This window comes from Pteropus medius, unplaced genomic scaffold, assembly GCF_902729225.1.
Source record: "Pteropus medius unplaced genomic scaffold, Ma_sr-lr_union100, whole genome shotgun sequence".
Taxonomy (NCBI): domain Eukaryota; kingdom Metazoa; phylum Chordata; class Mammalia; order Chiroptera; family Pteropodidae; genus Pteropus; species Pteropus medius.
This window is the reverse complement of record NW_024354503.1, coordinates 3286088-3311213: the sequence shown is the minus strand read 5'-3', so window position 1 is coordinate 3311213 and position 25126 is coordinate 3286088. Positions and strand designations below refer to the sequence as shown.

Here is a 25126-nt window from a genome sequence, read left to right as displayed (position 1 = left end):
ATATTCTAGGAAAGCTAACATTATTATAGTGCTTACTTTGTGCCAGGCACTATTCCATATGTGTTACATATTTTAGCTTATTTAACCATCAAGGCAACCACATGAAATGGAGTATTATTACCAGTTGCACTTTGTAGCTGAGGAAACTGAGCCCCAGAGAGATTAAAGGACTTACCTAAGGTCACACAGCTTGAAGGGGCAGAGCCGAGGCAGCCCAGTTCCAGACTCTGAGTGTTTGATCATGATGCCATAGGTTTCTGAGTTAGAACTTATTCAAGTATTTTCTAACTCAGTCCATAAATCTTTGTATCAAAGCAATATAGCCTCATTTGCATGGTAAAATCATAATGACATATATACAACAAAAATCAAGAAAGCAAAGTTCAAGCCATGCTGGGGCAGATAATTGCCAGAATACTAATAATCTGAAATCCTAACCAGTAAATATTCCTGTAGAAAGCTGAGTATGGGAGACTTGGAGTTAATGTAAAATGTCTCTTCCTTTAACGTTATCACTTCATGGGATTGGATAAAACACATGTAATGAATTTATCACAAGTTGCAAGTTGTGCTGGGAGCTCTCCGGGGGAGCGAAGGTGAATGCCAAGGGGTATTACAAAGAGGTGACCCAGCGTTCTTTTCCCGTCCTCTCAGACCCTGTGCCTGACCTGCGTCATCTCAGGAGACCCTGCCCCTGAAATCTTTTGGCTGAAGAATGACCAGCCTGTCACCTTCCTTGACCGCTACCACATGGAGGTGAGGGGGTCAGAGGTCACCATCACCATCGAGAAGGTCAACAGTGAAGACAGCGGGCGCTACGGAGTCTTTGTCAAGAACAAGTATGGCTCTGAGACGGGCCAGGTCACTATCAGCGTATTCAAGCACGGGGAGGAGCCCAAGGAGCTGAAGGAGATGTGACGGACAAGTTCGGGCTCAGCCTGGGGTCTAGTCTGCATGGACCAGTAGGGTCACAGCCTGGCACAGGCCCCAGGGGCAGGGCAGGGGGGAAAGGGACAGGGTGGAACTCGGGACATCAGGGTGGAATGGAGTGGACACACCGAAGTGGGATAGTAAAGACCTTGCTGAGTTCCCAAGAGGCCTCCGGAATAGTGAGATCAGCACTGGACTTGGAATGAGAGACCTACATGCAAGACCCAGTTTCAACTCTACACTCTCCACGAGCCTCGCCTTTCTCATCTATCAGATGGGGATTCCTACACCTAGAGACTGTTTATGAAAATTCTTTATAAACCATATACCAGTGGTTCTCAACATCAGGCAATTTTGTCCCGCAAGGGACATTTGGCAATGTCCAAATTTTTGGCTGTCACAGCTGGGGATGTCTACTGGCATCTGCTAGGTAGAAGCCAGGGATGCTGCTAAACACCACAGCTCCCCGCCACATGGAATATCCTACCCAAACGTCCATAGTGCTGAGATTGGCTTGGCTAGCCCTGTCTTAAACTGATGTATCACAATATCCCCCTTTTAGGATACTATATTTTCCATTCACGTAAGTTCAGTAAACCTTCATTTGAAGTCTAGCACGTATGTGCAAAGCTGACAATGGCACTGGAGCACAAAGATAAATAATACACAGGCCCTGTCCTCAAGGAGGCCTTAGCCCATCTGGGAGAGTCGAACTTGGGTGCAAATGACTCCAGGACAAGACGGATGATGAGAATTATAAAACAGGTCCAAATAAAGTGCCACGAGTGGTCAAAGGAGAGAGACAGATGTTCATCCCAGTGGAGGAAAGTGGGCTTTAAAACACCTTCACAAAGCTAGCAGAATTGGTGTTGGAGCGTGAAAAACGGGTTCAATTTGGCAATGGTTATAGGAAGAGGACATTGCAGGAGCCAAGTATGTGAGAGCAAAGGGGTAACACAGTGGGGGTGACACTGCCTTGGTGGCCTCGGATGCCAGGCTAGAGAGCTGGATAACCCTCAGGACTTCTTTCAGTTAGAGACCTCTGACTGGTGTGACAGATACCGGTTGGCTTTGCTTGATGAACCTCAATTCAGAGCTGGGCATTTTACCACCTTTCACTTTCCTTCTTTTTTAAAATAAGATTTGGAGAGGGTAGGGCTTATAAAGTTTAAAGTTGTAGATGTTTGTTGTAAAATTTTGGAAATCCCTGAAAATTATAAAGGAGAATATTAAAATTTCTTACACTCCCAACACCAGATGATAACCCACCTCTGATTTCTGAAATGAGTTCTGAATTTAAGGGTACTATGAATCACTCCTACATCCACCAGCTACACATACAAGGTGTGGGTAACTTATAATCTCCGTAGCTCATGCTTTGGGCTCATGGTGCAGTCAGACCAGGTGTTCAAGTTGGATGGGGGGCCCGGGGACCTGACCGTGCCCTGGCTGAGAATGAATATGGGGAAATTGTTCAGGTCTTGGGGGCAAACACACCTTGGGCAATTCTTTGCCTTTCTCTGGGCCTGGATTTCCCACCTATAAAACAAGAAGATCATTTCTGAGGGCCCTTTCACCTGACACTAAGATCTGTATTACTTCCCAGAACTCAATTCTCCTTTACTTTTCTCATGATGATGTGAAGAAGAAAAAGGCTCCATCCTCGCCCACCCTGCATCTCAGGGAAGAGACTTGGCTTCTTTCACATGGCTTCACTGGTGACAATGAAGAATGTCGCCAATTTCAAAGAAATCAAAAACCACAGTATTCAGCCACTTTATCCTTAAAACTCCAGCAGCCTTACATATGCTTACATATATATGTACTTCATCTCATGAAGCACCTGCCCTTCACCTTCACTATATCATCACCCCAACACAGGGAGGTAAGCTGAGATTATGATGATGACAATAAATTACGGGGGCACAACACTTACAAGGTTATAAAGCATTCTTATATCTCAGTGCTCGTCAGATCAAATGGGACAGCATCACTGGCCTCATTTTTACTGATAAGGCAAATGAGATCCAAATGGTAAGTGGCAGAGTCAGGACAAGAACAAGAGTCTCTGGGTCCTAGTTCAGAGGACATTCTGCTCTGCCACGCTGTCTCTGAGCAATGCGGAAGGTACATGGAGCCCAGAGCCCAGAGACGAACCAATCCTAAGTTCTCAAACACTTGAGAATTGCCAAAGTAATGAATGAGCAAATCAGTGAGTGGAGGGGTAAATGGAGGTAGTTTCTTGGCCCCATTGTCCAGAAGGGTAAAATTTTCTCCATGGAGAAGGGGCCTGGGTGGGGGACGGTGTACACAGCAATTTGTCATGAGTTCTTCCCTAAGAAGCATTTATCCCTCGTGTTGGCCCTGATGGAGCATGGTATGCGCACCCCCTGTTGGTGAGGTGTGGGTTTGCATGCTAAGAAAAAGCTAAGAAGCAGTGCATCATGGGTGTGGAGATGCTGTGAACCCTGATTTGATGACGAGCCAGTTTGGGGGCAGGATCTGGTCCCTGACGTGCTGCATGTGGGCAGTTTCCCTGTCCAGTCTCCCGCAGCATCCTGGGGCAGGCTTCCTGAACACCCGGATCACCATCACCTTTGTCGCTCTGCTCTCTCTCCCTTGCTTCCATCTCACGGAGCCCAGGCTCGGCTAGTTTCTCCATTCGGTTCCCACCCAGGAGAACTGTGGACAGGGCAGAGCCCAAGGGTGGGGCAGTGGGGATGGAGGTCCCCAAGACCTTGCATTGTTCTCTCTCTCTGCTCTTCCCACTTGATCCCAGTGAAACCTCAAGTCCCACTCAAGTGGGAAAAAGTGGGGCAAACCTTGCTAAAGATATTGTGGTATAATTTTTTAAATGCAAATATTTGATCTTTGTTCCTGGCTCCTGACACACAGTTTCTAACCCTTGGAATCTCCAGGGTGATAAGAAATGTCTTTTGGATGCTAACTAAATGACTGGTGACTGACCCCAGAGAGCCTGGAAGCTCCACACCTTTCTATTCTTTGCCCTATGCACCTCTTCACTTGGCTGTTTATTTGTATTCATTATAATGTTCTTTATAATAAACCAATAAGTGGAAGTAAAATGTTTCCCTGAGTTTTGTGAGCTCTTCTAGCAAACTATCAAATCTAAAGAGGAAGTTGTAGGAACCTTTGATTTATACCTGGTTGGTCAGAAGCACAGGTGACAACCTGAGACTTTCGACTTGTTCTGAAGCGAGGGCAGTCTTTGAAGACTGAGCCTTTAAACCTATGGAATCTGACACTCTGGGTAGTTAGTGTCAAAACTGAATTGAATTGTAGGGCACCTAGTTGACATCTGGAGGTTTGGAGAACTGGTGTTGGTATAGAAAAATCCACACATTTGGTATCAGAAGTGTTGCGAACAAAACAGGTCAGAGTTATTCATCAACCACCTCCTATGGGGTCTTTTCCATTGTCACCTATTCTGTATTTCCAAAGCCCAGGGTCCAACAAAGCCAGCCTCCCTAGCTTCGCCTCCTTCATATTCTACAGCCCGAACCACTGCCCTTCACCTTATTCTCCCCTTCCCAACCTGTTCCCAGTGGCCTCTACTCCTGCCTCGGGCTTGGACCACTCCCAGCATCCTGCTTGCTGGACCCCTCTGGTTCCTCCTGAGCTATAATTCCCACTTGCTCCTTGCGTTATTCTTTTACTGGCTCATCCTGGGAAACATCTCAGTTGATCTAGCACGATCCCTGTACCCTGCATGGGACTCAGAAAGTTAGGAACATTGTCTCCCTTATCTAGTGGAGCGTAAAAGCAAGCACATGATCCCAGCTTTCTTCAGAACTCTCCATGGATCTCCCAGCATGCTGGACTTCCAGGGAGCCAGGCAGAGTGTACAGGTTGAAGAAAGGACAGGCAGCTAGTGGGTTCCCCCTTTATCACACCACCAGCCACTCCTCCCCCACACCTGTTCAGCCACCTTTCAAATACCAGCCCTGGGTGCAATCCTTGGCCTAAAGCATTAAGAGCAGTAAACAGGAAGAATATAGGGAACAAGAACCCTGATGGAAAATGACTGACCTGTGTAACAATTAACCTCTACTCATTCAGCCTCAGCCGCCGTTCTAATCAGATGCTTTCAATACCTTAAAATTTCCAAATCACTTCAAGCGACTTGGGTGACATTTTCATGCCAAAAATAGTTTCAGAAGCAACACTCCCCAGATGTCTCGAGCTAGTGGAAGCCAGATATTTATTTTCAGCATTTGAGAAAAGTATAAATCCTGAGGCCGGAGGAGTTTTTAGCCAAAAAGTGTCCTGGGTTGGGAGCAAAACAAATTGCACAGCCTGTGAAGAATGTGCCTGTCCTCTCTGGGGCCTCCCAGAAATCCATGCGCCCGTGAGCTGACTTTTATATCACTGGTTCCTGTGCTCGCAGATCTAAAGAAAGAGAAACACGGGGCCACACAAAAGTCTTTTCATTCCAATCATAGAAATGTTCATGGTGAAATGAGTCTTTGAGTTTGCTTTAAAATACTCCAGTTTGGAAAAAAAAAAAAAACTCAGTTTGGAAAAAGGGCAGGGGGAGGAGGGAGAAAATGAGATAAATAAAAAAGTTAGCAAAATATTGATAATTCTTGAAGCTGGATGATGGGTGCATGGGGGTTCATACTACCATTCTCTACTTTTTTTATATGTTTTGTTTTTTTGTAGCTGTTTTGAAATTTTTTATGATAAAAAATGGTAAAGACTCCATGGGAAACCAATCCTTAGCTGCATTTTCATCTGGAGTGATATATGTTATATATCTGGCCATTAGTCAAGGGCACTAGATGAGCACAGAGTTCCTCTCTTGCAGGCAACGTATACAGCCTGTTATTTTTCAATCACACTAATTCAAATTAATGGCAACGTAGATGCCCTACAGGAAATAATTTCCAAGTAATGGCTGTAGTTGTTTGTTTGTTTGTTTTTTTAAATTACACATTCAAATGATTCATTGACTCTGCATTCATTCAACTCAATCTTAACTGAGCTATTGATGTAGTAGGGACATACATAATTAAAGCTTGGTGCTCTAACCTGAGGTCCAGCCTTGCTTTACGTGATGTGTGACTTAATTATTTAAGCTTTCTGCATCTCGTCTGAAAAAGAAAGACTGCTTTAAGAATTAGATGCAGGGGTGCTGGCCCAGTAGCCAGCACAGTGCCTGATTGGAGTGAAACAAATGATAAATTTCCCTACCCACCCACCAATTCCCTGTCCGGGAGGGGGGCAAGGGTGGGGGGTCATGGTCCAGTGGGGAAGATAGACCGGCCAATCCGGCTCCTATAGAATTCAACAGTTTCTTCTGCACATTTTTGAATGACAGTATAAATGCTTCCAGAGACAGGAGCCCACAACCTCACCAGGGATTTTTAAAGTAGAATCTGTTGTATTTTTTCAATTACGGGAATTATAGATGCTTGTTGTAGAAAGATTGGACAAGATAGAAAACAGTAAAGAAGAAAAGTACAAATATCCATAAGCCCACCAACCAGAAATAAGCAGTGGAAGACACTGCTTATTAACCAACCTAACAGATATCCCTACCCTTTCCCCCTTGCCACTCCCACTCCAGAGACTGGGAAGCTGGATACTCACTCCCAGGGCCCTTGTCACTGGGGGCAGCCACGGGACACGGTTCTGGTCAAAAGACCTTAGGAATTTGCTGGGGCACTTTGGTAGGCTCCTGATGTTTCTGATAAAAGAGACAGACGCTGCAGGCAAGGTGCTACCCGCTTCCTCCTTCCTGTCTCAAATGTGGACCGGATGCTTGGAGCTGGGGCAGGCATCTTATGACTATAAAGAAAAGAGAATGGCTGAGATTCCACCCCTGACATCGCCAAGCAGACCTCCCGACTATTTATGGAGAGAAAAATGAACTGCCCTGTGCTTATGGCACCATAAATGAGGTTTTCAGTTCCTTGGAACTGAAAGCGTTCCCAATTCATGCACCATTTGTTAAAGATTTTTTTGGTGGTCTTCATACTAGTCTTAACAGAGTTGAGAAATCTCACGTATAATTTTACATTCTGGGTTTTTCATATGCCACTGAAACATAAGAATTTTTCTCATATCACCAAAAAGCATTCCCAGACCTCATATTAGTGTTTATCATGTAATTTCGTATCATTTCCATATTGCTAGAAAGTTTCTGATTTTTCATTATTATAAATAAAACTAGGGTGGACAACCTTGCCTATAAATCTTTGCCTGCATATCTGAAAAATTCTCTAGGATAGATTCTAGGAGTTACTGAGTCAAAAGGCATGAATTACTGGGTTGAAAACAGATTAGCTACATGGCCAAGAATAGAAACCAGCAACCAATGATGTTATCTGGGCCTTCTCCTCAGGGCACAGCTTAAAAAGTAGTTGATCAGTTAACATATATTTATTGAGTTGCTATTTCACTCCAGGCACTATGCTAGATACTGGCGATATAGTGATGACTGAAGCAGACAGGACCTTGCTCATATGAGAAATGCCATTTATCAGATGGCTACCCAAAGAGATGGCTGGTTTTTATTGGAGCACAGCCAACTGACGAAAGGACGGAGTCACTATAAAGTTAAAAAGCAAAAACAGAGAAAAATATTTGTAATCTACATGGAAACTGTAAAGCTAATATACGTAATATACAATCACAATCCAGTCATGTCATGACTAGTATATCATCAAAATAACGTTGCAAAAAAATACTGAGATGCATGGAAAGATGTTCTGAATAGGTTTTAAAAATCAAAAAGCTGATTGGATACAGTATATAGGATGTGATCTTATTTTATTAAAATAAAAACTTTATTTTATTTTAGAAGACTAGATGAATAAACATCAAAATGTTAGTGAATTCTCTAGATTGTGGGATTACAACTGATGTTTATTTTCTTCTCTTATTTGTATTTTTGAAATCTCTACAATAAACTTGCATTACAGTTTAAACAGAAAAGAGAAACAAGAACTTGTGAATGTTTTATAAGCTACCACAAAAACCTCACATTTGCCCACTAGCCTTCCCTTACTCTGTGTGTTCCTGATTTCAAGACCCTGTTTATTTTCCTTTTGTGTCTCACTTGTTAATTGTACCTAGCACGCTCACTTCATAATCTTTCGAAACTTAATTATATTCAGAGACTTTTAAAATGTCAGATATTGTATTTCATAGTTTTAGAGTTTCTATTTGGTTCTTTTTTATAATTTTCATTTCTCCATCAAGATTTTCTGTCTTCTCCTTTTTTTATACACATATTTTCTTTTACGGCAAAGAGCATAGCTATAATAGTTGCTTTAAAATCATAATCTGGTTATCCCAAAGTCAGTGTCCATTATCTTTTGAAAATAGATCACATTTCCTTTTCTTTGTATGTCAAATAATTTGAGGTTTTATTGTGAATGTTGTGTAATGGAGATTCTGGATTCTGTTATATTCCTCTAAAGGAATTTTTGTGGTGGTTGGTTTTTTTTTTTTTTTCAGGTAATTAACTTGGTTAGACTCAAAACACAAATTTTGTCTTTGGGGAAACAGCTCAAATATCAGTTTATTTTTCTCTTTTAGCGGATCTCCTTGTTGTCTGTCCTATATACGTGTGTAATCTAGAAGTCAGCCAGAGATTTGGACAGAGTTTATAAAGAACTTGTGGCCCCTTTTCTCTCTGACACTCACTTTCCAGGATCTCTCCCTCACTTTCCAGTGGCTGTGGTTGGGTTTTCAGGCCATATCTACTGCAGGCTTTCTATTGGAATGTTAGACACCCTCAAATGATGCTGACTGCAGTGTGCTGAAAGCCATTAAAAGACGAGAAACTCATTTGGTGCTATAACTTTCTTACAAGTGTTGACCCCTCTGCAAAACCTGCCTGCTTTGATTCGTTCTCCATTGCTTTGGGTAAAAATTTTTTCCCCAGAAGTTAATAGTGGTAGTCTGCAGGAGGATCGGTCTAGTTGGAGCCAACTTGGTCATACCATAAATGGAACTCCTCAGGTGACTCCCTCTCCTAACCTACAAGCCTTCGCTTACTCTGTATCTCCTAGCTTCAATCTTCAGTAGCCTCTTCTAGGTAAGGAGTCCACGTGGCCAAGAGGACATGCCACTCAGAGCAGCCCCTTCTTCTGGGAAATGCCCCTGGATGTTTCTGGCACTTGCCTTCTGACCTATAACAGATTTCGGCTAGGGTTGGGCACCCTTTGCCTTGGCATTCCAGAGACTGCCCAGCAGGTTTCATTCTTAAGTGACCACCCACAACTGGACAGTCAGAACTCAAGGTACATTCTTTTGAATTATCTCAGTTGTAGCAGATCACTGAGCTGTGAGGATGAGCTTATTTTCAAAAGCCATTAAAAATCACTGGGAGAAAACAGTATTGGCAGTAGACCCAGGCAAGTGGGTCTCCTCTGGGTCCCATGCTTTAGCGGGCACTCGACCCTCCGCTGGCTGCACCCCTCTCCATGGGCCAAGGAGTCCTTGGAGCCAAGGGAATATGACTACAAGGAGTATATGACACCTTTCCTTAACTATGCACCTAGTTCCCAGAACCCAGAATTCCCTGACCAAATGACCCCAAACTCAATTCCAGGACCTACGTGGACCTCTTTCTTGGAGGTGGAAGGCAGAATAATGGATGCCCAAAGATGTCCATTAAAAATAAATTTTAATAGTTGGACAAGAAAGACATGGTCTAAATGTAAAGAAACAGATTAAATTAGAACAAGGAAGCAATACACGGAATGAGTAGAAAGCTAGACTGGAACATGTGAGGATGACACATGTTCCTTTTTTGAGAAGAGCACAGTGGTTAAGGGTGTGGACACGGGAGCCAGGCCATCTGGATTAAATCTCAGCTCCACCATTTAACGTCTTTGTGGTTCAATTTCCTTATCACTAAAATGGGGATACTATTGTACCTTCCTCTTTGGGTAGCTGTGAGAACTAAATTAATTATTATGTGTAAAGCACTTACTAATGTGCCTAGCATGTGGTAATTTCTCAAAAAAAGATTAACCATTTTTATTAGCTACTCCCAACAAGAAAGAGGCTCAGAAATGCTGGGGTAGGGGTGGGGGATGGAGGTGGGGGTGGGGGCAGAATGGTATGCCATAGGCACAATCCAAAAATAAAACGTGTCATGATTTTAATAATTGCTGGTGTGTATGAAAGAAGAACCATTTGAAATGAACTCTGGGGACATTCTCCTTGAGTGGCATTGAATTAGTAGAGAGGAAATGCTCTCCTAGCTCATTACTTGGCTCTACTTACATAACAATGTGTAAACTCTCGTTTTTTTGGAGGTCAAACAATAACTGTGGGAAGTTGATGAGAAAAGAAAACTGCATTGAAGCTCAAGTGCATATAACATCAAGATGAGAACAGGAAGAGAGGAAATGAAGGTTGTATAACCCACAGGAAGTCAATAGAAATGTCTAAAATCAATACAGTGAGAAATAACCACACAAATCTATCTTTAGAAGTGTAGGGTGACCATTAGAACTAAAAACAGAACGATTAAAAGTGGTAAATTCCAGATTGCTTTCAGAGGATAGGGAGGCAACTAATAGCATTTCGTTTATTTAGTACTTCTCTAATAACAAAGTCTTTAGGAAGCAGCATCAGGGTCAGGCTTCGCGGGTTCAAATCTTAGCTCATTTATCTCAGCCTCATCACTTCACCTTTCCAGAACTCAGTATTTTGAGCCGCCAAGTGGTGATAATGGAGTGCCTACCTACCTGGGTGATTGCGGTGCTCTCCATTATCAAAGGATCGGTTGGAGCTGGGCTTTGAGGCACCCAGCAGACCCTTTCCCTATTTAATCCTGAATCAGAAATCGAAGCAAATATATTAACATAGCAGATTGCAATAGCATGCTGCTTGCTGGCCAAAGAGCTCTGATCTCCTGTCAGCTGGTAACTCACTGCTGTCAGCTGGGGTCGGGCCCAGTGAGCAAACGGACTGGCGGCTCAGAGAGATTTGCTCCACCCGACTTTGACCAGAGGCGCTGGCTTTCCCGGCTTTAACATCCTGTGACACCTTTAATTGCTTCCCACTTGCTTTTGTACTGATTCCAGAGGATACTAAAGATGCTTAATAAAGTTGTCTCATTATCCACCTGGTGCTCACCACATGACAATATTCTCAAATAGATTGCATTCTAGGGAAACAAAAATAACGTTTGGAGCACCAGATGCTATGCTAGCAAATCATTTTCACATATACATACATATTTACATATATGTATATATGTATATATATATATCTCATACATGTCATACAACTGGTCTTTACCATTGCTCCTTGGTGGATGTAAGACAACTAGGGAAAGGAAGATCAAGGTTAAGTGATTTGCCAGAGCCTACACAGCTAGTAAACAGTTGAAGCAAGATCTAAGCCCCAGGCTGCCAACTCTGACTCTTTTGACGATATGTTATGATGCCTATAAAACACCCTTCACATTCTTCATCTCCCCTGAAAATATGACACATTAATCACTAAATTCAAATAGCTAGCTGACCCTGGCCAATACAGCAGCCACTAGTCGCATGTGGCTACTGAACACTTGAAATGTGTCTGGTCCAAATTGAGGTGTGCTAATGTATAAAATATACACTAATTTCTAAAATTTAATACAATGAGAACACAAAAGAGCTCATTAATAATTTTTATATTGATTACATGATGAAATGATAATATTTTAGATATATTGGGGTAAATAAAATGTTGTTAAAATTAATTTTACCTGTATCTTTTTATTTTTTAATGTGGCTACTAGAAAATGTTAAATTCTATCTATGGTTCATGTTATATTTCTATTAGACAGCAAGCCAAGCTAGATTATTTAATTAACCAAGACATCTGTGTTTCAATTAAAAAAAAAAAAACTGGAGAAGTCAGGGGACCAGAGTTGAAGTCTTAGCTTTGACGTTATCTGGCTGTGTGGTCTTAAGTAAACTACTTACCCTTTCTGAGCCTCAGTTTCCCCTCTCTAATGAGGGACTGGGTCAGATCTGTTAAGAGTGTGGTTCTGGGGAAAGATATGCTAACGGCCAACTTCTGCTTCTGTAATCTGTTTGCTTGTTTGATGTTAACTAGCGTGTGGTTAATCTGTTTGCTTGTTTTATGTTAAACCAGGGTGTGGTTCTAGGCTTTATAAGCTGCCTCTTTTGGGAGCTCGAGGCTGATCTCCTCAAACCCTGCGTGGTAGAGAGTCAGTCGCGGCCGGCCGGCTAATAAAGGCTCATAATTCATCTCAACTGTCTCCGTGGGTCTTAGAATTGATCGCACCACAACAAGATCGTTTCAATGAGCCCTCTCACCCTGACAGTCTAGGTTTGCACCAGCAGCTCCCTTAGCTCTCAGCGCTCACTCACACCTTTGTCTTGTAAGGGGTTTCTCAGCTCGGAGGTCTAGTCACCCCTTCCTGGTCATAAACTTAAACTTGAAGATAAAAGTAAATTGTTGCCCCTCTGACCCCCAACTACAGTCTCACCACACTGCAGCAAGCGCCCAGTTGGCACTTAATAACAACTTGCTGGTGGCTTGATACTGTGCTGGCTGGAAAATTACTGCTTGGCTATCACCCATGGAAACATAGGCTATCGCCCATCGGAACATAGGCTATCACCCATGGGAACATAACATTCTAACAATAAGCTTTCTGCTTCTGTACCCCCGCTTGCACACCTGACCTGTGGGTTGACAGTTAGTGAATAGGAGAAAAATAGACCTTTGTGTTTAAGACAGAATGAGGAATGGGATCTAGGGCTTAAAAACTCTGTACCTCTACATTTCGGGACTGCTTAATTTGGGGTCTGCGTACCCCTGGCAGACCCAGCTGGCTGAATAAAGAGCATGTTTCCTATAACTCACTGATTTCTAGTGGTCCATGTGTCTTTCGGGGGCTGGCAGCTACAACAATACCTGTTTAAAGGTTATTATTAATAGACTTTCTTCTCCTTTATCTCTCCATTTTTCCTCCTGGATTCCCCCCAAAGATTCGCATATTACGTTCCAAGGGCCGCAAAATGAGAGCGCAGTTTGGCAAAAGTTTGAGCAACTTCCTTTTTTTCTTTTTTTTTTTTACATTTCCTTTCACAGATAGGTTTATTTTTATCCATAAAATGTATTAATTTCTGAGGATTTTTTTAACGTTTTATTTTTTAATTAAAGCAACTTCTTGCTATCAGGCACACAACAGGTAAAGTGAAAAGCTGAGGTGGGCATCCTCTTCCAGCCCAGGACCCCAGATCCTAGTTGGATCATCAAAAGTAGCAGAAGAATGTAAACAAGTGGGTGACTTTTTGTTCTGGGTCTGTTTTCACCCATTTTAAATAGGCCTCCCAAGTCCCATCGTCAATTAGGAAGCTAATTTGATTAAAATTAAAGCACAAGTGAATTAATTCCATGAACAGTTCCTCTAGTTTCTGCTTTTAAGACTATGTTCTGAATTTAATTAGATTATTATGTCATTGCCTGAGGACAAGTGCAAGGTCTTGATCATCCTGGTATTTGGTGCCCTCATGGCATTGGGCAAAATCTTTGCTGAATGGAAATGAAAAAAAAAAGCTGGGGTAGTAATATGTACGGTATCAGATGGATACTAGACTTATCGGGGTGATCACTTCATAAGTTATATAAATGTCTAATCACTATGTTGTACATCTGAAACTAATACATTATATGCCAACTATCATTGAAAAATAAAAAAGCATTGGAAAAAAAAGCTGGGGTAGCAATATCTATATACTTGAAATAGACTTTACAACAAAGGCTATAACAAGAAACAGAGAAAGACCCAGCAATTTCAATTCTGGGTAGTTATCTGAAGAAACACAAAACACTAATTTGAAAAGACATATGCATCCCTATGTTCACTGAAGTGTTATTTACAAGATATGGAAGCCACCTAAGTGTCCATTGATAGACAAATGGATAAAGAAGAAGTACATATATACAATGGAATATTACTTGGCCATAAAAAAAAAAAAAGGATGAAACCTTGTCACTTGTGATACCATGGATGGACCTAGAGGGTATAACACTAGGGGAAATAAGTCAGACAGAGAAATGCAAATATTATATGATTTCACTCATATGTGGACTCTAAAGAACAAAATAAATAAGTAAAGCAAAAACAAACTCATAGATACAGAGAATAAACTAATGGTTGCCAGATGGGAGGAGGCCTGGGGGAACAGGTGAAAACAGGGACGGGATTAAGATGTGCAGATTGCCAGTAATAAAAACAGTCATGAAAACATGGAGTGCGGCATAGGGAGTACGGTCGATAATGTACTGGCTGTGTGTGGTGTCCGGTGGGTGCTGGACTTATCGGGGTGATCACTTCATAGTTTCCATAAATATCCAGTCTAAAAAAAAGTCTAGTCACTATGTTGTACACCTGAAGCTAATATAGTATTGTATGTCAGCTGCAATTAAAAAATAAAAAATTACTTTAAAAATAAAAATTAAATAATAACTTCCTTTTTTAAATCTTTGCTGGCAACAGATTGTTAAACAGAAGCCAAAAAAGCCATCGGCAACTTCAGGAACTTGGGCTGGGCGAAGTGTTCCTTCAGAGCTAACATAAACTGAACTGCGACCGGGTGCTCGGGCCCCGTGGCATGACACAGGGAATTGCATGGAACCCTTTTAACAGCTCTGTGAGGTGGGTTACTGTTATAACGCCCCGTTCAGTCTACTTGAGAAATTTATTCACGGCAAGAATATCTACTGAGCTGCAACCCTGGAGGGACCCCAAACAGCAGCTGGCGAAGGGAGAAGAAGTGGAAAGAGAAACAGAGAAGATGCCGCTCACGACTCCGGCTCCGCTCTGTAGGCTTCCGCGCCTGGGGAAAGGGATACTCAATTGGACGAGAGTCTGCAGTTTTTACATCAGACTGGACTAGTCTTTCCCCACCCGCATCCGCCAAACCCATAATGAGGATAAGCCCATACAGATGGTGAGTGATGAGGCATGTGCCTCTTGGTGCCTCCTGTACCTCTGAATGACGTTTTTTCAATTTCCTAAGGCTGATTCCTATCAATCCTCTTTCATAATTAAATAAGGTGGGGTTTTTTTCCTGTAAGAATTAAAGCCCTCCTATGCATAAATACTCTTCCTGTCACTGTTGCTAAGAAACTCCTTTATGATACTAATCCTTGCTGGAAACCAACCCTCTCCGTTTCAAGCAATAGAGGTACTCATGTCGCTTAAAAGATTGTTTTTAAAAACCTCAAAATTCTTCCTGATTCGACATAGTTTATATTGTCCCTGTGATCCTCAGAGTTCAGAGCAATTAAAAAAAATTTTTCTGAAAGATAAGTTTAGCTAAAAATACATGATCGAATATTAAGCGGCCTAAATCTCTCCCCTTTGGCTAATAACCATTGCAGAGGCTCTGACGGGTGAATGAATCTGAGCTCATACAATCTTGTCAGGAGAAGACACATAAAAAATAATCCTGATCTTACCCCTATTACTAAATAAGAAAGGAAGGAAGAAAGGAAAAGAGGGAGGGAGAGAGGAAGAAGGAAAGAAAAAGACCTTCAAAAGCCCTCATAAAGCTGTAAGCTTCTGCCCAGCTCTTATGGGTTTTATGAAATCTTATTCACAGCGCCACAAATGAGTCCACATATCCCTCCCTCCCTGATTCTGCCATCAATTTACACCCCAGCTGGTAGATCCACTTTCAAGACCAACAATGAAAAACTTCTTTAGATTCAGGCTAGAAACACCTTACCTTGTTCTCCTAAGCCCAGACACTTCTATAATGCACCAGGCCTTTATGGTGTGGGTACACAAGTCACTCTATAGAAAGATACCCACCCCCCATGCAAAGACCCAATGGACCAGACTCTTTTCTTAAAGAGTTTAGTAGAAATCATAACCCCCATAATAAAACAGAATGCAACAAACATCTCTTTATATAACATTATTATCAATTAAAACTCCACAAAAAAAAGAAAAAGTAAATGAAAAAAAAAAGTGACCAAAATTGACTCAATAATCCCATTTCTTCCTGGGAAGCCAAAGCTTAAAGAAGCAACTCTATGACCTGAGCTGCGGATAAGTTAGTAATATATTTTCAGACTAAACTATACCTGAGGATTGTAATAGTGTTTAGAACTCTGTAAAAATAGACAATAAAGTCTTAAAAAGAATTTTCAAGGGTGCAAACCAAAAAGTTTGACTCTACATAAGTGGTACTCAATGAACTAAAAGGCTAGTGAAAAAAAATTTTTAATAAGCTGACTTTCTGAATGTCTCTCCAAAACACCTTTGGATCCTAATCACTCATTTGTCCTCTGATCATATGTAAAACCAATGCAGTAATTCTGTTCCTTGGACTATTTGTCCCTGTGACCCTATGTGGTCTTGTTGCTTCTCGATTTCCGTCTCCAGAACACAGAGGCTTCAGTGATCTTGCCCTAAATGTAAAACACTAGTTTCTAAAAAAGAGTGTGAGGTTATTGGTTGGCCCAGACTGAATTTGCCCCAAACATACTGTTAAATACATTGATTTCCTGAGCTGACCACTGACCAGAGTAATAGTCCACTGCCCCGGTCATTAGTAGCTTAACCCTGCCTGCTTTTCTATCTCCCAATCCAGGAGGCCCCCAAACTTGACTAGACGAACCTTAAGTCAAACACTCACGTTCTGGGGACAGCCTCCATTTCTAAAAAACAAAACAAAAAAGCCACTCTAGTTTATTAAAACCTAATTTTACAATTAATCTTGACTCTAAACCTAAAGAGAAAACTCAGACAAATAATTCAAATGAAATCATAAGCCAACAACCATCCATACATCCACCCACCCATCACTTAGCCTATAAATATTTATTGAGCACTTACAAAGTGCCAGGTACTGTGTTAGTTGCTTGGAATAGCTAGCTCAGTGAACAAAAAGGCAAAAATCTTTGCCCCTATGAAGCTGCTATTAAGGCAGGGGTGGTGGGGGCAGACGATAAACAATATACAGAATTGTTTCAGGAGAGAGAAACCACATCAGAAATATGAACAGAGAGAATTTCATGTAAGGAATTGTTAGGTATAAAGTTGTTCACTAGGTAACTAAAAGGGTAAAAAGGAGAATGCTGAGATATCACAGAGGTAGCAAGCGCAGGAAGCAGCTACCACCCCAGCGTGGGAGGGGGCGGGGTGCAGAAAGGGGGTTGGGACTGTGAAAATCGAGATTCCGGAAGTGAAACTCAGACCTCTGAGGAGGAGGTGCTGCTTGGCTGGCACTGGTGCCTCTGAGTGGGGGTGCAGTGCAGCTGCTTCTGCAAATGTTAGAAACACTACGGAGTGAATTCAGCTGCTGCTACAGGAAGGACCTGCCCCTGCTGGAGTGAAGATCTGTTGCTGGGAAGATACTCACGGGAACAGGAAGGAAACTGGAAGGAGCAATTTACTTCTTTACTTCCTCCTCCATCTCTGCAGCCTCCCTCTAGCGTCATCTCTGCAGAGTCTAATAGAGAACAGCTGGCAAAGCAGAAATGTAGTTTGCAGAGTCCCAGCCCAGCACTGCAAAGAATATGGGAAGACGGGATGGGGCTAAGAGACAATAACTTGTAACTGGCACGATAATAAAGAGATAAATTAAGTTAGAAGATGATAAGGGGGAAAATAGAGCAAGGTGAAAAGGATGTGGGAGGTGTTCCTTTTTAAACAGGGTGATCAGGGTAGGCCTCATTGAGAAGGTGACGTTTGAGCTGTAACTTAGAATCATGAAATTGACCACGAATCTAGCCGTGGCCCCATCCAAGGTGTCCTCAATGCAGCTACTGCACTGCTAGTATCTGTCCAGGGCTAGCAAAATTCACTCCTTCGGGTTTTTCTTACTTAGATTTATATTTAAGAGACAGAACTGCTCACATTTCTCACCTTTCCCTTCCCAGTTCTAGGCAAACAGGCTCTGTACTGACTCTCTGGGATGGGGGGCTTACAAAGTCCTTTCCTAAAACTGAAAAGATACTTCATCCGAGGGACTTATCACAGGTAGAGTCACCTGGCATAACTCTATATGCCAAGAACATTCTAGAGAAAGCTTCTTCTCTGAAACAGAGACTTACCAGATATAAACACACACACACACACACACAAACAGACATTGTTAAAGCCATGAGAACACAGGTGTCAGGGCTGGGCACAGCAAATTGGCAAAAGTAATCCAGTCATCTGGATGTAGCCGAAACCAATTAGACAATTGACATATTCCACTACACAAAATATAAGGGCTTTTAGATAAAAAGTTAAAGCCTGCATAGAGTTACCCACAGAATCGAAGTCTTGAAATACAAATTAAAACCACCAAAAAAGTACTACAGCACACCATGGGAATGGCGAGATTAAAAAGACTGACAATGATAAGGGTTCGCATGGACCCAGAGCAACTGAAATGCTCATCTCTTGCTGACAGGAGTGTAAAATGGTACAGTCTCTTTGGGAACCCATTTAGCAGATTTTTCTAAAGCTAAATATATAGCAATCTTCTCATTCAGCAATTCCAGTCCTAAATATATACCCAAGAGAAATGACTGCACAAAGAGACATGTACAAGAATGCTCCTAACAGCTTCATTTGTAATAGCCAATGACTAGAAGCAATTCAAATTCATCAACAGATGAATGGATAAATACGCTGCGGTAGTCATGCAATGGAATACTACTTGACAACAACAAAAAATGACAATACGGCTATCTGCGCGTTCAACAACATGGATGAATCTCGAAAACATAAACTTTTGGGAAAAAAGGAGCCACGCACAAGAGCACATGCTGAATGTACAAGAACAGGCAAAACTGTTGGTAATAGAAGTCAGAATTGTGGTTACCTCCAGCAGGGGGGTGGTATAGACTGGGAAGGGGCACAAGGAAGCTCGCTGGGTTGCTCAATACATTCATCTGGGTGGTAGTGACACGGATGTGCTCACCTGTAAAAATCCTTCGAGCGCTTAGGATTAGTACAGGCTGTGAATTTTGCAATATGTGTCTATCCTTAATCCTCAATAGAAAATAGAAAAAAGGGGAGAAGATTAGCATCCTTCCTGAGGATGCGTGGTTAAGAAATCACATAGTCTACAATTATCTGCTGACTGTTCAGTCTATCAACTAGGATGTAGCTTCATAAATCAAGATAAACACATCAGAATGAACCAATTATAAATAAATTCAGGCTGCTGTAAAAACTTTAAAGTTCATACTAGTCAACTCCACAAATTGGACATGTGCCCTCGAGAGACACTAAAAAGAAAAATCCTTAAAGAACTAAAAAGTTCTTTTTTATGCCTGTTTTATGTTTCCTCTTTTATGACAAATTGTAATGCCCTGAATCTTCCATAGAGAGACAAAACAGGTCCTAATTAAAAAGGCAGTTATCCAAATATATACATAAATCACGAAAAGGAAGCAAAACGGTTTTGACATGCTTATCCAACTATAATATGATAATTATTCTTTAGAATAATGGAGGAGAGTGTGGAAGTTTGAATGGAGCTCAGTGTTTGGGCAAACATTTCAAAAACTGCATTCTATCTCCACAAGTTAATATAAATATCTGAAACCACCTAACCAAATCAATGACAAAATGCCTTGCAGTTAGTTAGTTCACTAACTGCAAGGCATTTTTCAGACAACCGGTCAGCTAGATAAGTTTTTTCCCACCTTAAGACAGATCAGGAGATATAAAAAGCATTTCATTTTGCGACTAAAGAAACAACACAGTGTCCAACATTAGGGTCTACCTGGGTAAGCTGTAATACGGACATATCTTGTAGTATTATATAGCACTTAAAAACCATGAAGTGGAAGTTACTCATCCGCACGACCAATAAACATATAAAAAGATGCTCAACCTCATAGAAAATCAAAGAAATGTACATTTAAACCTAAAGATATATATTTTATAGGATTATCTGTAGCAAAAAAAAAAAAAAGACAATCCAGGAACAATCTAAATGTCCACCAATGGGGGAATGATTGCATAAGTTATGGTCTATCCATACCATAGATCACTATAAAAAGAATGAAGTAGAGCAATATGCATTGACAAGGAAAGATGTTTGCTATACATAATGGATTATTTTCAAAGCCACAGAATAATATGTACAGAGAAGTTTTCCTCTTAAATTTCAACGTCTACGGTTTCACAGAAATAAAAAAATACAATAAAAACTCCAGAAAAGAGAATGCCAGCTCTTCCCTCTACCAACAGATGCCATCGGCCAGGGCGAAAGGCTGTTTTAGACTCACGTCGTGAACAACTCACAGTCTATTACTCTACTGTGTTGCCATCCTTGTGCCCAAGTAATTTTTCCTACATTATCAATCCCAAAATAGCCAGTAAGTGTAAAGCCAGTGAGAATTTTGGAAGTACCACTAAGAGGCAAACAATTACAAAAGAAACAAATGTAGAAATAGTATTTACTTTGCAGTGGTGAGAAAATGAGGAATGCACTGTTGCATGTGCATATGGACGGAATTGTCACTGTGGAAACAGTTTTAAAGAACAAAAAAGAAAGCATGCAATATAGGAAAAGAGCTGTGCCTAGCCCATCGGAAAAAAAGAAAAAAAAAAAACGAAACTGCTGAAATGGAAAAAAGCTTTGCTCTGTGGAGAAATCATCAGAATCAAATCAGATCTCTCTCAGCTAATGTCTGGGTAAGCAGTGGTAAGAGTTAGTTTAAGTCTGAATTTAAGTCAGCCCTTGTGAATTTAAGAAGAGGGGAGTGAATGAGCCCCAGCACCAAGAGCACCCCCACCTGAGGAAACCCCATGTATCTGTGGACACATCTCCCCCCACCACAGGTTTCCACCCCAGGCTACAGCTACCTACTTCCCACACTCAGGTGTAAGACCCGCAAGCCAGAGGTGGGATGACAAGGCAAAGAGAAGAAAGGTGGCCTTGTGATTATTTTTCTTTAGTTCTAGAATCTGTTTCCCTCTGGCTTCCATGGTTTCTCCAGGGTCGATTTTAAAAAACAGGGCTGGCAACCTAAGCTAGTTCGTCATCGAAGCTTTGGGAGCTCACTGTGCCTTTTAAAATTTTGTTTTAAATTCTTGTTGAAGAATAATTTTCATGCAGAAAAAAAGGCACAGGTCTTAAGTGTCCAGTTTGACGAGTTTTGACAAATGTATAAAACAATAACACCAATACCTAAAAGAAGAAGTAGGACATTGTCTTCATGAACCTTCATGAACCTTTGCCAATCAAGCCCCTTTAGAGGTGACCACCGTTTTGATTTTTACAACCATGTGTTAGTTTCTACCTGCTCATGAACTTCCTATCAATGGAATTATACAGTGTTACTCATTTGTATCCTGCTTCTTGCACTCAACCCTAAACATATTTTTAAATCTAAAAAAAGATAGGTTGGAGGGTGGCAAAACTCATCTAGCTGAAGCCCTGGTGTCAGCTAAGTTCCATTTACTCTAGGGGTACTCCCACTTTACTGAGCATATACCCCCCTCTACTTATCTGGGGAAAAAAAAAATATCTGGAATGATGATTTATCTTAACACAAAAATTTGCAAGGAAGCATAATCGACTGCAAATAACATAGCAAACACTGAGTCCACGTAAAAAAATAAATGAGTATCACTCAAAATCCTGGTTTGAAATTCTCACTCTGAGTCCCCGAGGGGCAAGAAGAGATCCTCCCTACCCTGGGTTCTTGGCTTTGTGCCCTGTTTCCAACTTTCTTCCTCCCTGACAGGGCTTCCTAAATTTCCCAAAAGTCTGACCTCACCCTGAAAGCCCCTTTATACTTTTCAGGTGCAGGGGGAGCCTTCCAAATCACTTTCCGTTTACTAGAATTTTCTTTTCAACATTTTTTTTTTCTCCTCAAAAGAAACTTTTTCCTCCTGCTGGGAAAAAAAAAAGAAAACAATCCTTTCAGTTAAGAGGTCAGTGACCACGACCTCCAGAAATGGTCCCCGACAAATAGATCTGTGGATATACAGAAATCTCCAAGAATTCCCACAATAACAAACCGGGCTTTCCTTCTGTGGTTTGTGTGCACAGATGAGATCTTGTCAACAGACAGGAAGATTGTGGTTTCAACAGTTAACACGTGCGAAAGGGAAGGACGCCAGCTACCTCTGCGCTGGGGCCCCTGGCCCTTGCCGGTCTCTCTTCAGAGGCTGCCAGAGAGTGTCTCCCGTGTTCTCTGCCCACATCATTTCCAGACGGCCCATCTTGCAACCCATCTTGGACCACAGCCCCCTTGTGTCCCAAAGTGGCCTCTAATGTACCATCAAACCCTGCCCAAACCGCTTCTGTCCCTAGGCGCCAGTCACATTGGTCACCCCCGCCCAGTGCTGGCATCATCACATTGCTCAGACACCCAGCTCACTCTGATGGCCCCTCCTCCAGGCTTCTGCTTCGAGTTTCCCAGGCTGTTGCCAACTCCTTAGCAACTTTCAAAGATAAACAAAGCTAGACCTCAGTTAAAACGGCAAAAAACAAGATTTTTCTCAGTAACTGATAGTTTGGAAATTGCTGAGCTCTGTTCCAATTTATGCAGGGCATTTTAAAGGGAGAGTGAGAGAGAAGGGAGGGGAAGAGACTAGGAAACTGCGCCCTATCCTTCCTGATGGTTATGTTTCAAAGGAATGGCTTTCAGCTACTTGGGAAAGACCCTCTTGAGTTGTAAGAGATGCACGTACCTCTCAAAGGGACAAAGGAATGAATTGTGAGCCCTTTCTTGTAAATGCCCTAAGGAAAGGAGGTCAGAGGCATATAGCCAGGTGTTGGCTAGAATAAACAGTAAATTCTTTTGACAGCCCTGAGCAGTCAGAAACTCAAACAGAGGCTAGGTGGTTCCGGGATACTGCCTTAGGCTGCTGGAAGCCAAGCTAGGGGTTAGTCAGGTCTCTTAGTGCAGGGGTTTGGTTGGAGTCTTCATGTGCCAAGAGTTCTTGCAGTTCTCACTACCCATCACTCAGATCCCCACCCTTGCGCTCCTGAGCTTACCGCTGCTCCTCGCCTGTCTGCCACCACCCCTACTCTTGCCCACAGCTGCCAACAGCACCACCACCAAATGCCACTTACACATCTACGCTGTCGCTCGCCTGTCAGCGGCTGTCAGGGAAAGGACTCAACTCTTTCTGTTGCTTGGGCTCTGGATGCTACAACTCTCTCAGCTTTGGTGCACAGAGCACTCTCTCCCCAGTGTAACCGCGAGCCACCACCATAATGTTCCAGTTACAGCAGTTACCCTGTGCAAGAGCCCCTGCTCACATCCACCCAAGGCCCCACATCTGAGCTTGGAGGGGCCAGATTCCTTCTTCCCCACTGTCACCTCTTCTTAGAATGCAGTCCACGTGCAGTTGAACTTATGAGGATTCACCCACCCCATCCGCACACCAAATACGCTTAGATACATTCTATACCCAAGTGAGAGCAAAGTTCAAATTATTCCCCCATAGGCTCCTAAGCCTATGTCAATAAACAGCTCTAACCTTAAGACAGGTTTTATTTTACAATGTTACCTGTGTGGATTTTGTTCCTGAATCCTTCCCCTCATCAAGAAGCAGTTAGAGCATGTGAAGCTCACCATTCCAAAATCAACGGACGATACAGCAAAACAAAGAGTCCATTCATACCTTTGAAATTTATGGCCAAAGCTATATTTGAAAGAGGGTGGGGAGGGACGGGGAGGAGGGTATTGAATTTTACAATCTAAGTCATGAAAGATTTAGAGCATAGAATTTATGTCTCAATAAATTCAGAAGAATGTTCAATAAAGTAAGAGCAGCTTTTCCAGCCCCAAGATTAAGAAGCGAGCAGGGAAGTTTAGGTGTTGGTCTGTCACTGAAAAGGGGCCATCCTCAACCCCTGGCCCATTCTTGAGAGTGGGAATGGAATCCACAAAGGCTCACTGAAGACCCAAGAGCAGAGAAGACCAGAAGATGTACCAGTTAGTTTCTAAAGTTCAATTTTTGGGCCCCTCACTTGCATAGGCCTCTTCCCAAGCTCTATGCCAACTTTTATATCAGTATTTTTTTTATTTTCTTTAGAGAGGGCCCCAAGAACCATATAAGCTCCAGGATCTGCCCCCTAAAGGGCCCTTAGCCTCACTCCTGAGCAGAGCATGGGGAAGAAGCAGGCCAAGAAGACCTACACCTGCCATATATAGAAGAAGCCCAGGCTAGACTATTGGAGGATAAGACCACAAGGAGCAGTGATTCATCCTAGCCGAGGCCCCAACCAACCTGCCAGGTGACTGCAATCGTAGAGTGATCCCAAGCAAGACCAGCAAAAGAACCCTTGAGCCCTGCCCAGTACAGCCCAAATAACTGACCCACAAAAGCCTGAATAAATCAAATGGTTGTCATTACAAGCCATTAAGCTTGAGAATGGTTTACTACACAGAAATAGATAACTGATATAGTGAATTTGGGCAAAACATTAATTGGAAAAAAGAAATAAATAACATAATCATTTCTACAGCATGAGTCATATTTTTAAAGATGGACATACCTATGTATTCTTTACAAATGTAGAGACAATGTCTGGAAGATCATGCAAGAGACTGAACACTGGTTGGGGAGGGGAGCTGTGAGGAAGGGCATATTTTTATATGTTTAAGTGCATTACACTTATCATAAAAGGAAATTCCCCCAAGTATTTGAGTATGTACCAGGCACTGTACTGGGCATCAAGATCAAAAAGTTAGCTAGACATCGTCCCTGCCCACGGAAAGCTCCCAGCCTAACGGTGGCAAACATTCAGACAGACCAGCTGAGTGATGCGGACATTGTGATAGCGATCTGTGTGGAGAGAGGGAAGGCACGAAGAAGGAAATGACCAATTCTACAGGGCAGGGTGGGCAAGGAGCACCCCAAGACCGATTGAAAAAGTGCACAGAGGAGGCTGAAAACTAAGTAAATGCTTGTTGACTAAAATGGGACAGGACCCGAGAGTAGGGGCAGAGTGGGTGGCACTTCCCCTCTCTGGGTTTCAAATCTTCATCTCTGAAGTGAAAGAATTGGGCTAAATTATCTTGGGGGCCACTTTCAGTTCTGAAACTCTAGACCTTTCTCCACCTTCTCTCTGCTCAGGTGGCATGTTCCTCACACAGTAAAAATTACAAAACTAATACCACATCTAGGGGGAGCTCAACGTACGAACGGAGCTGTACATCAGGACTCAGGGGTGTGAGTTTCTTAGTCAGATTTCTGCAGGCAAAT

The 25126-nt window shown here is 42.2% G+C and overlaps 1 protein-coding gene and 1 long non-coding RNA gene across 2 annotated transcripts in view; one reads left to right on the top strand and one right to left on the bottom strand.

Annotated features, from left to right (window-relative positions):
• Positions 1–2047, top strand: part of MYOM3 (myomesin 3) — a 47367-nt gene extending 45320 nt beyond the window's left edge. Inside the window, exon 36 of the mRNA XM_039854823.1 lies at positions 655–2047. Coding sequence (XP_039710757.1) covers positions 655–918 — 264 coding nt within the window. The 3' untranslated portion in view covers positions 919–2047. The remainder of the gene's footprint in view (positions 1–654) is intronic.
• Positions 2048–5135: 3088 nt separating this feature from the next.
• LOC120596040 (uncharacterized) lies at positions 5136–23538 on the bottom strand. Its single transcript, XR_005651069.1, has 4 exons — positions 23426–23538; positions 17313–17458; positions 6544–6741; positions 5136–5340 (listed from the first exon to the last, which is right to left on the bottom strand). It is a non-coding gene; the product is annotated as an uncharacterized LOC120596040 (long non-coding RNA).
• Positions 23539–25126: the final 1588 nt, after the last annotated feature.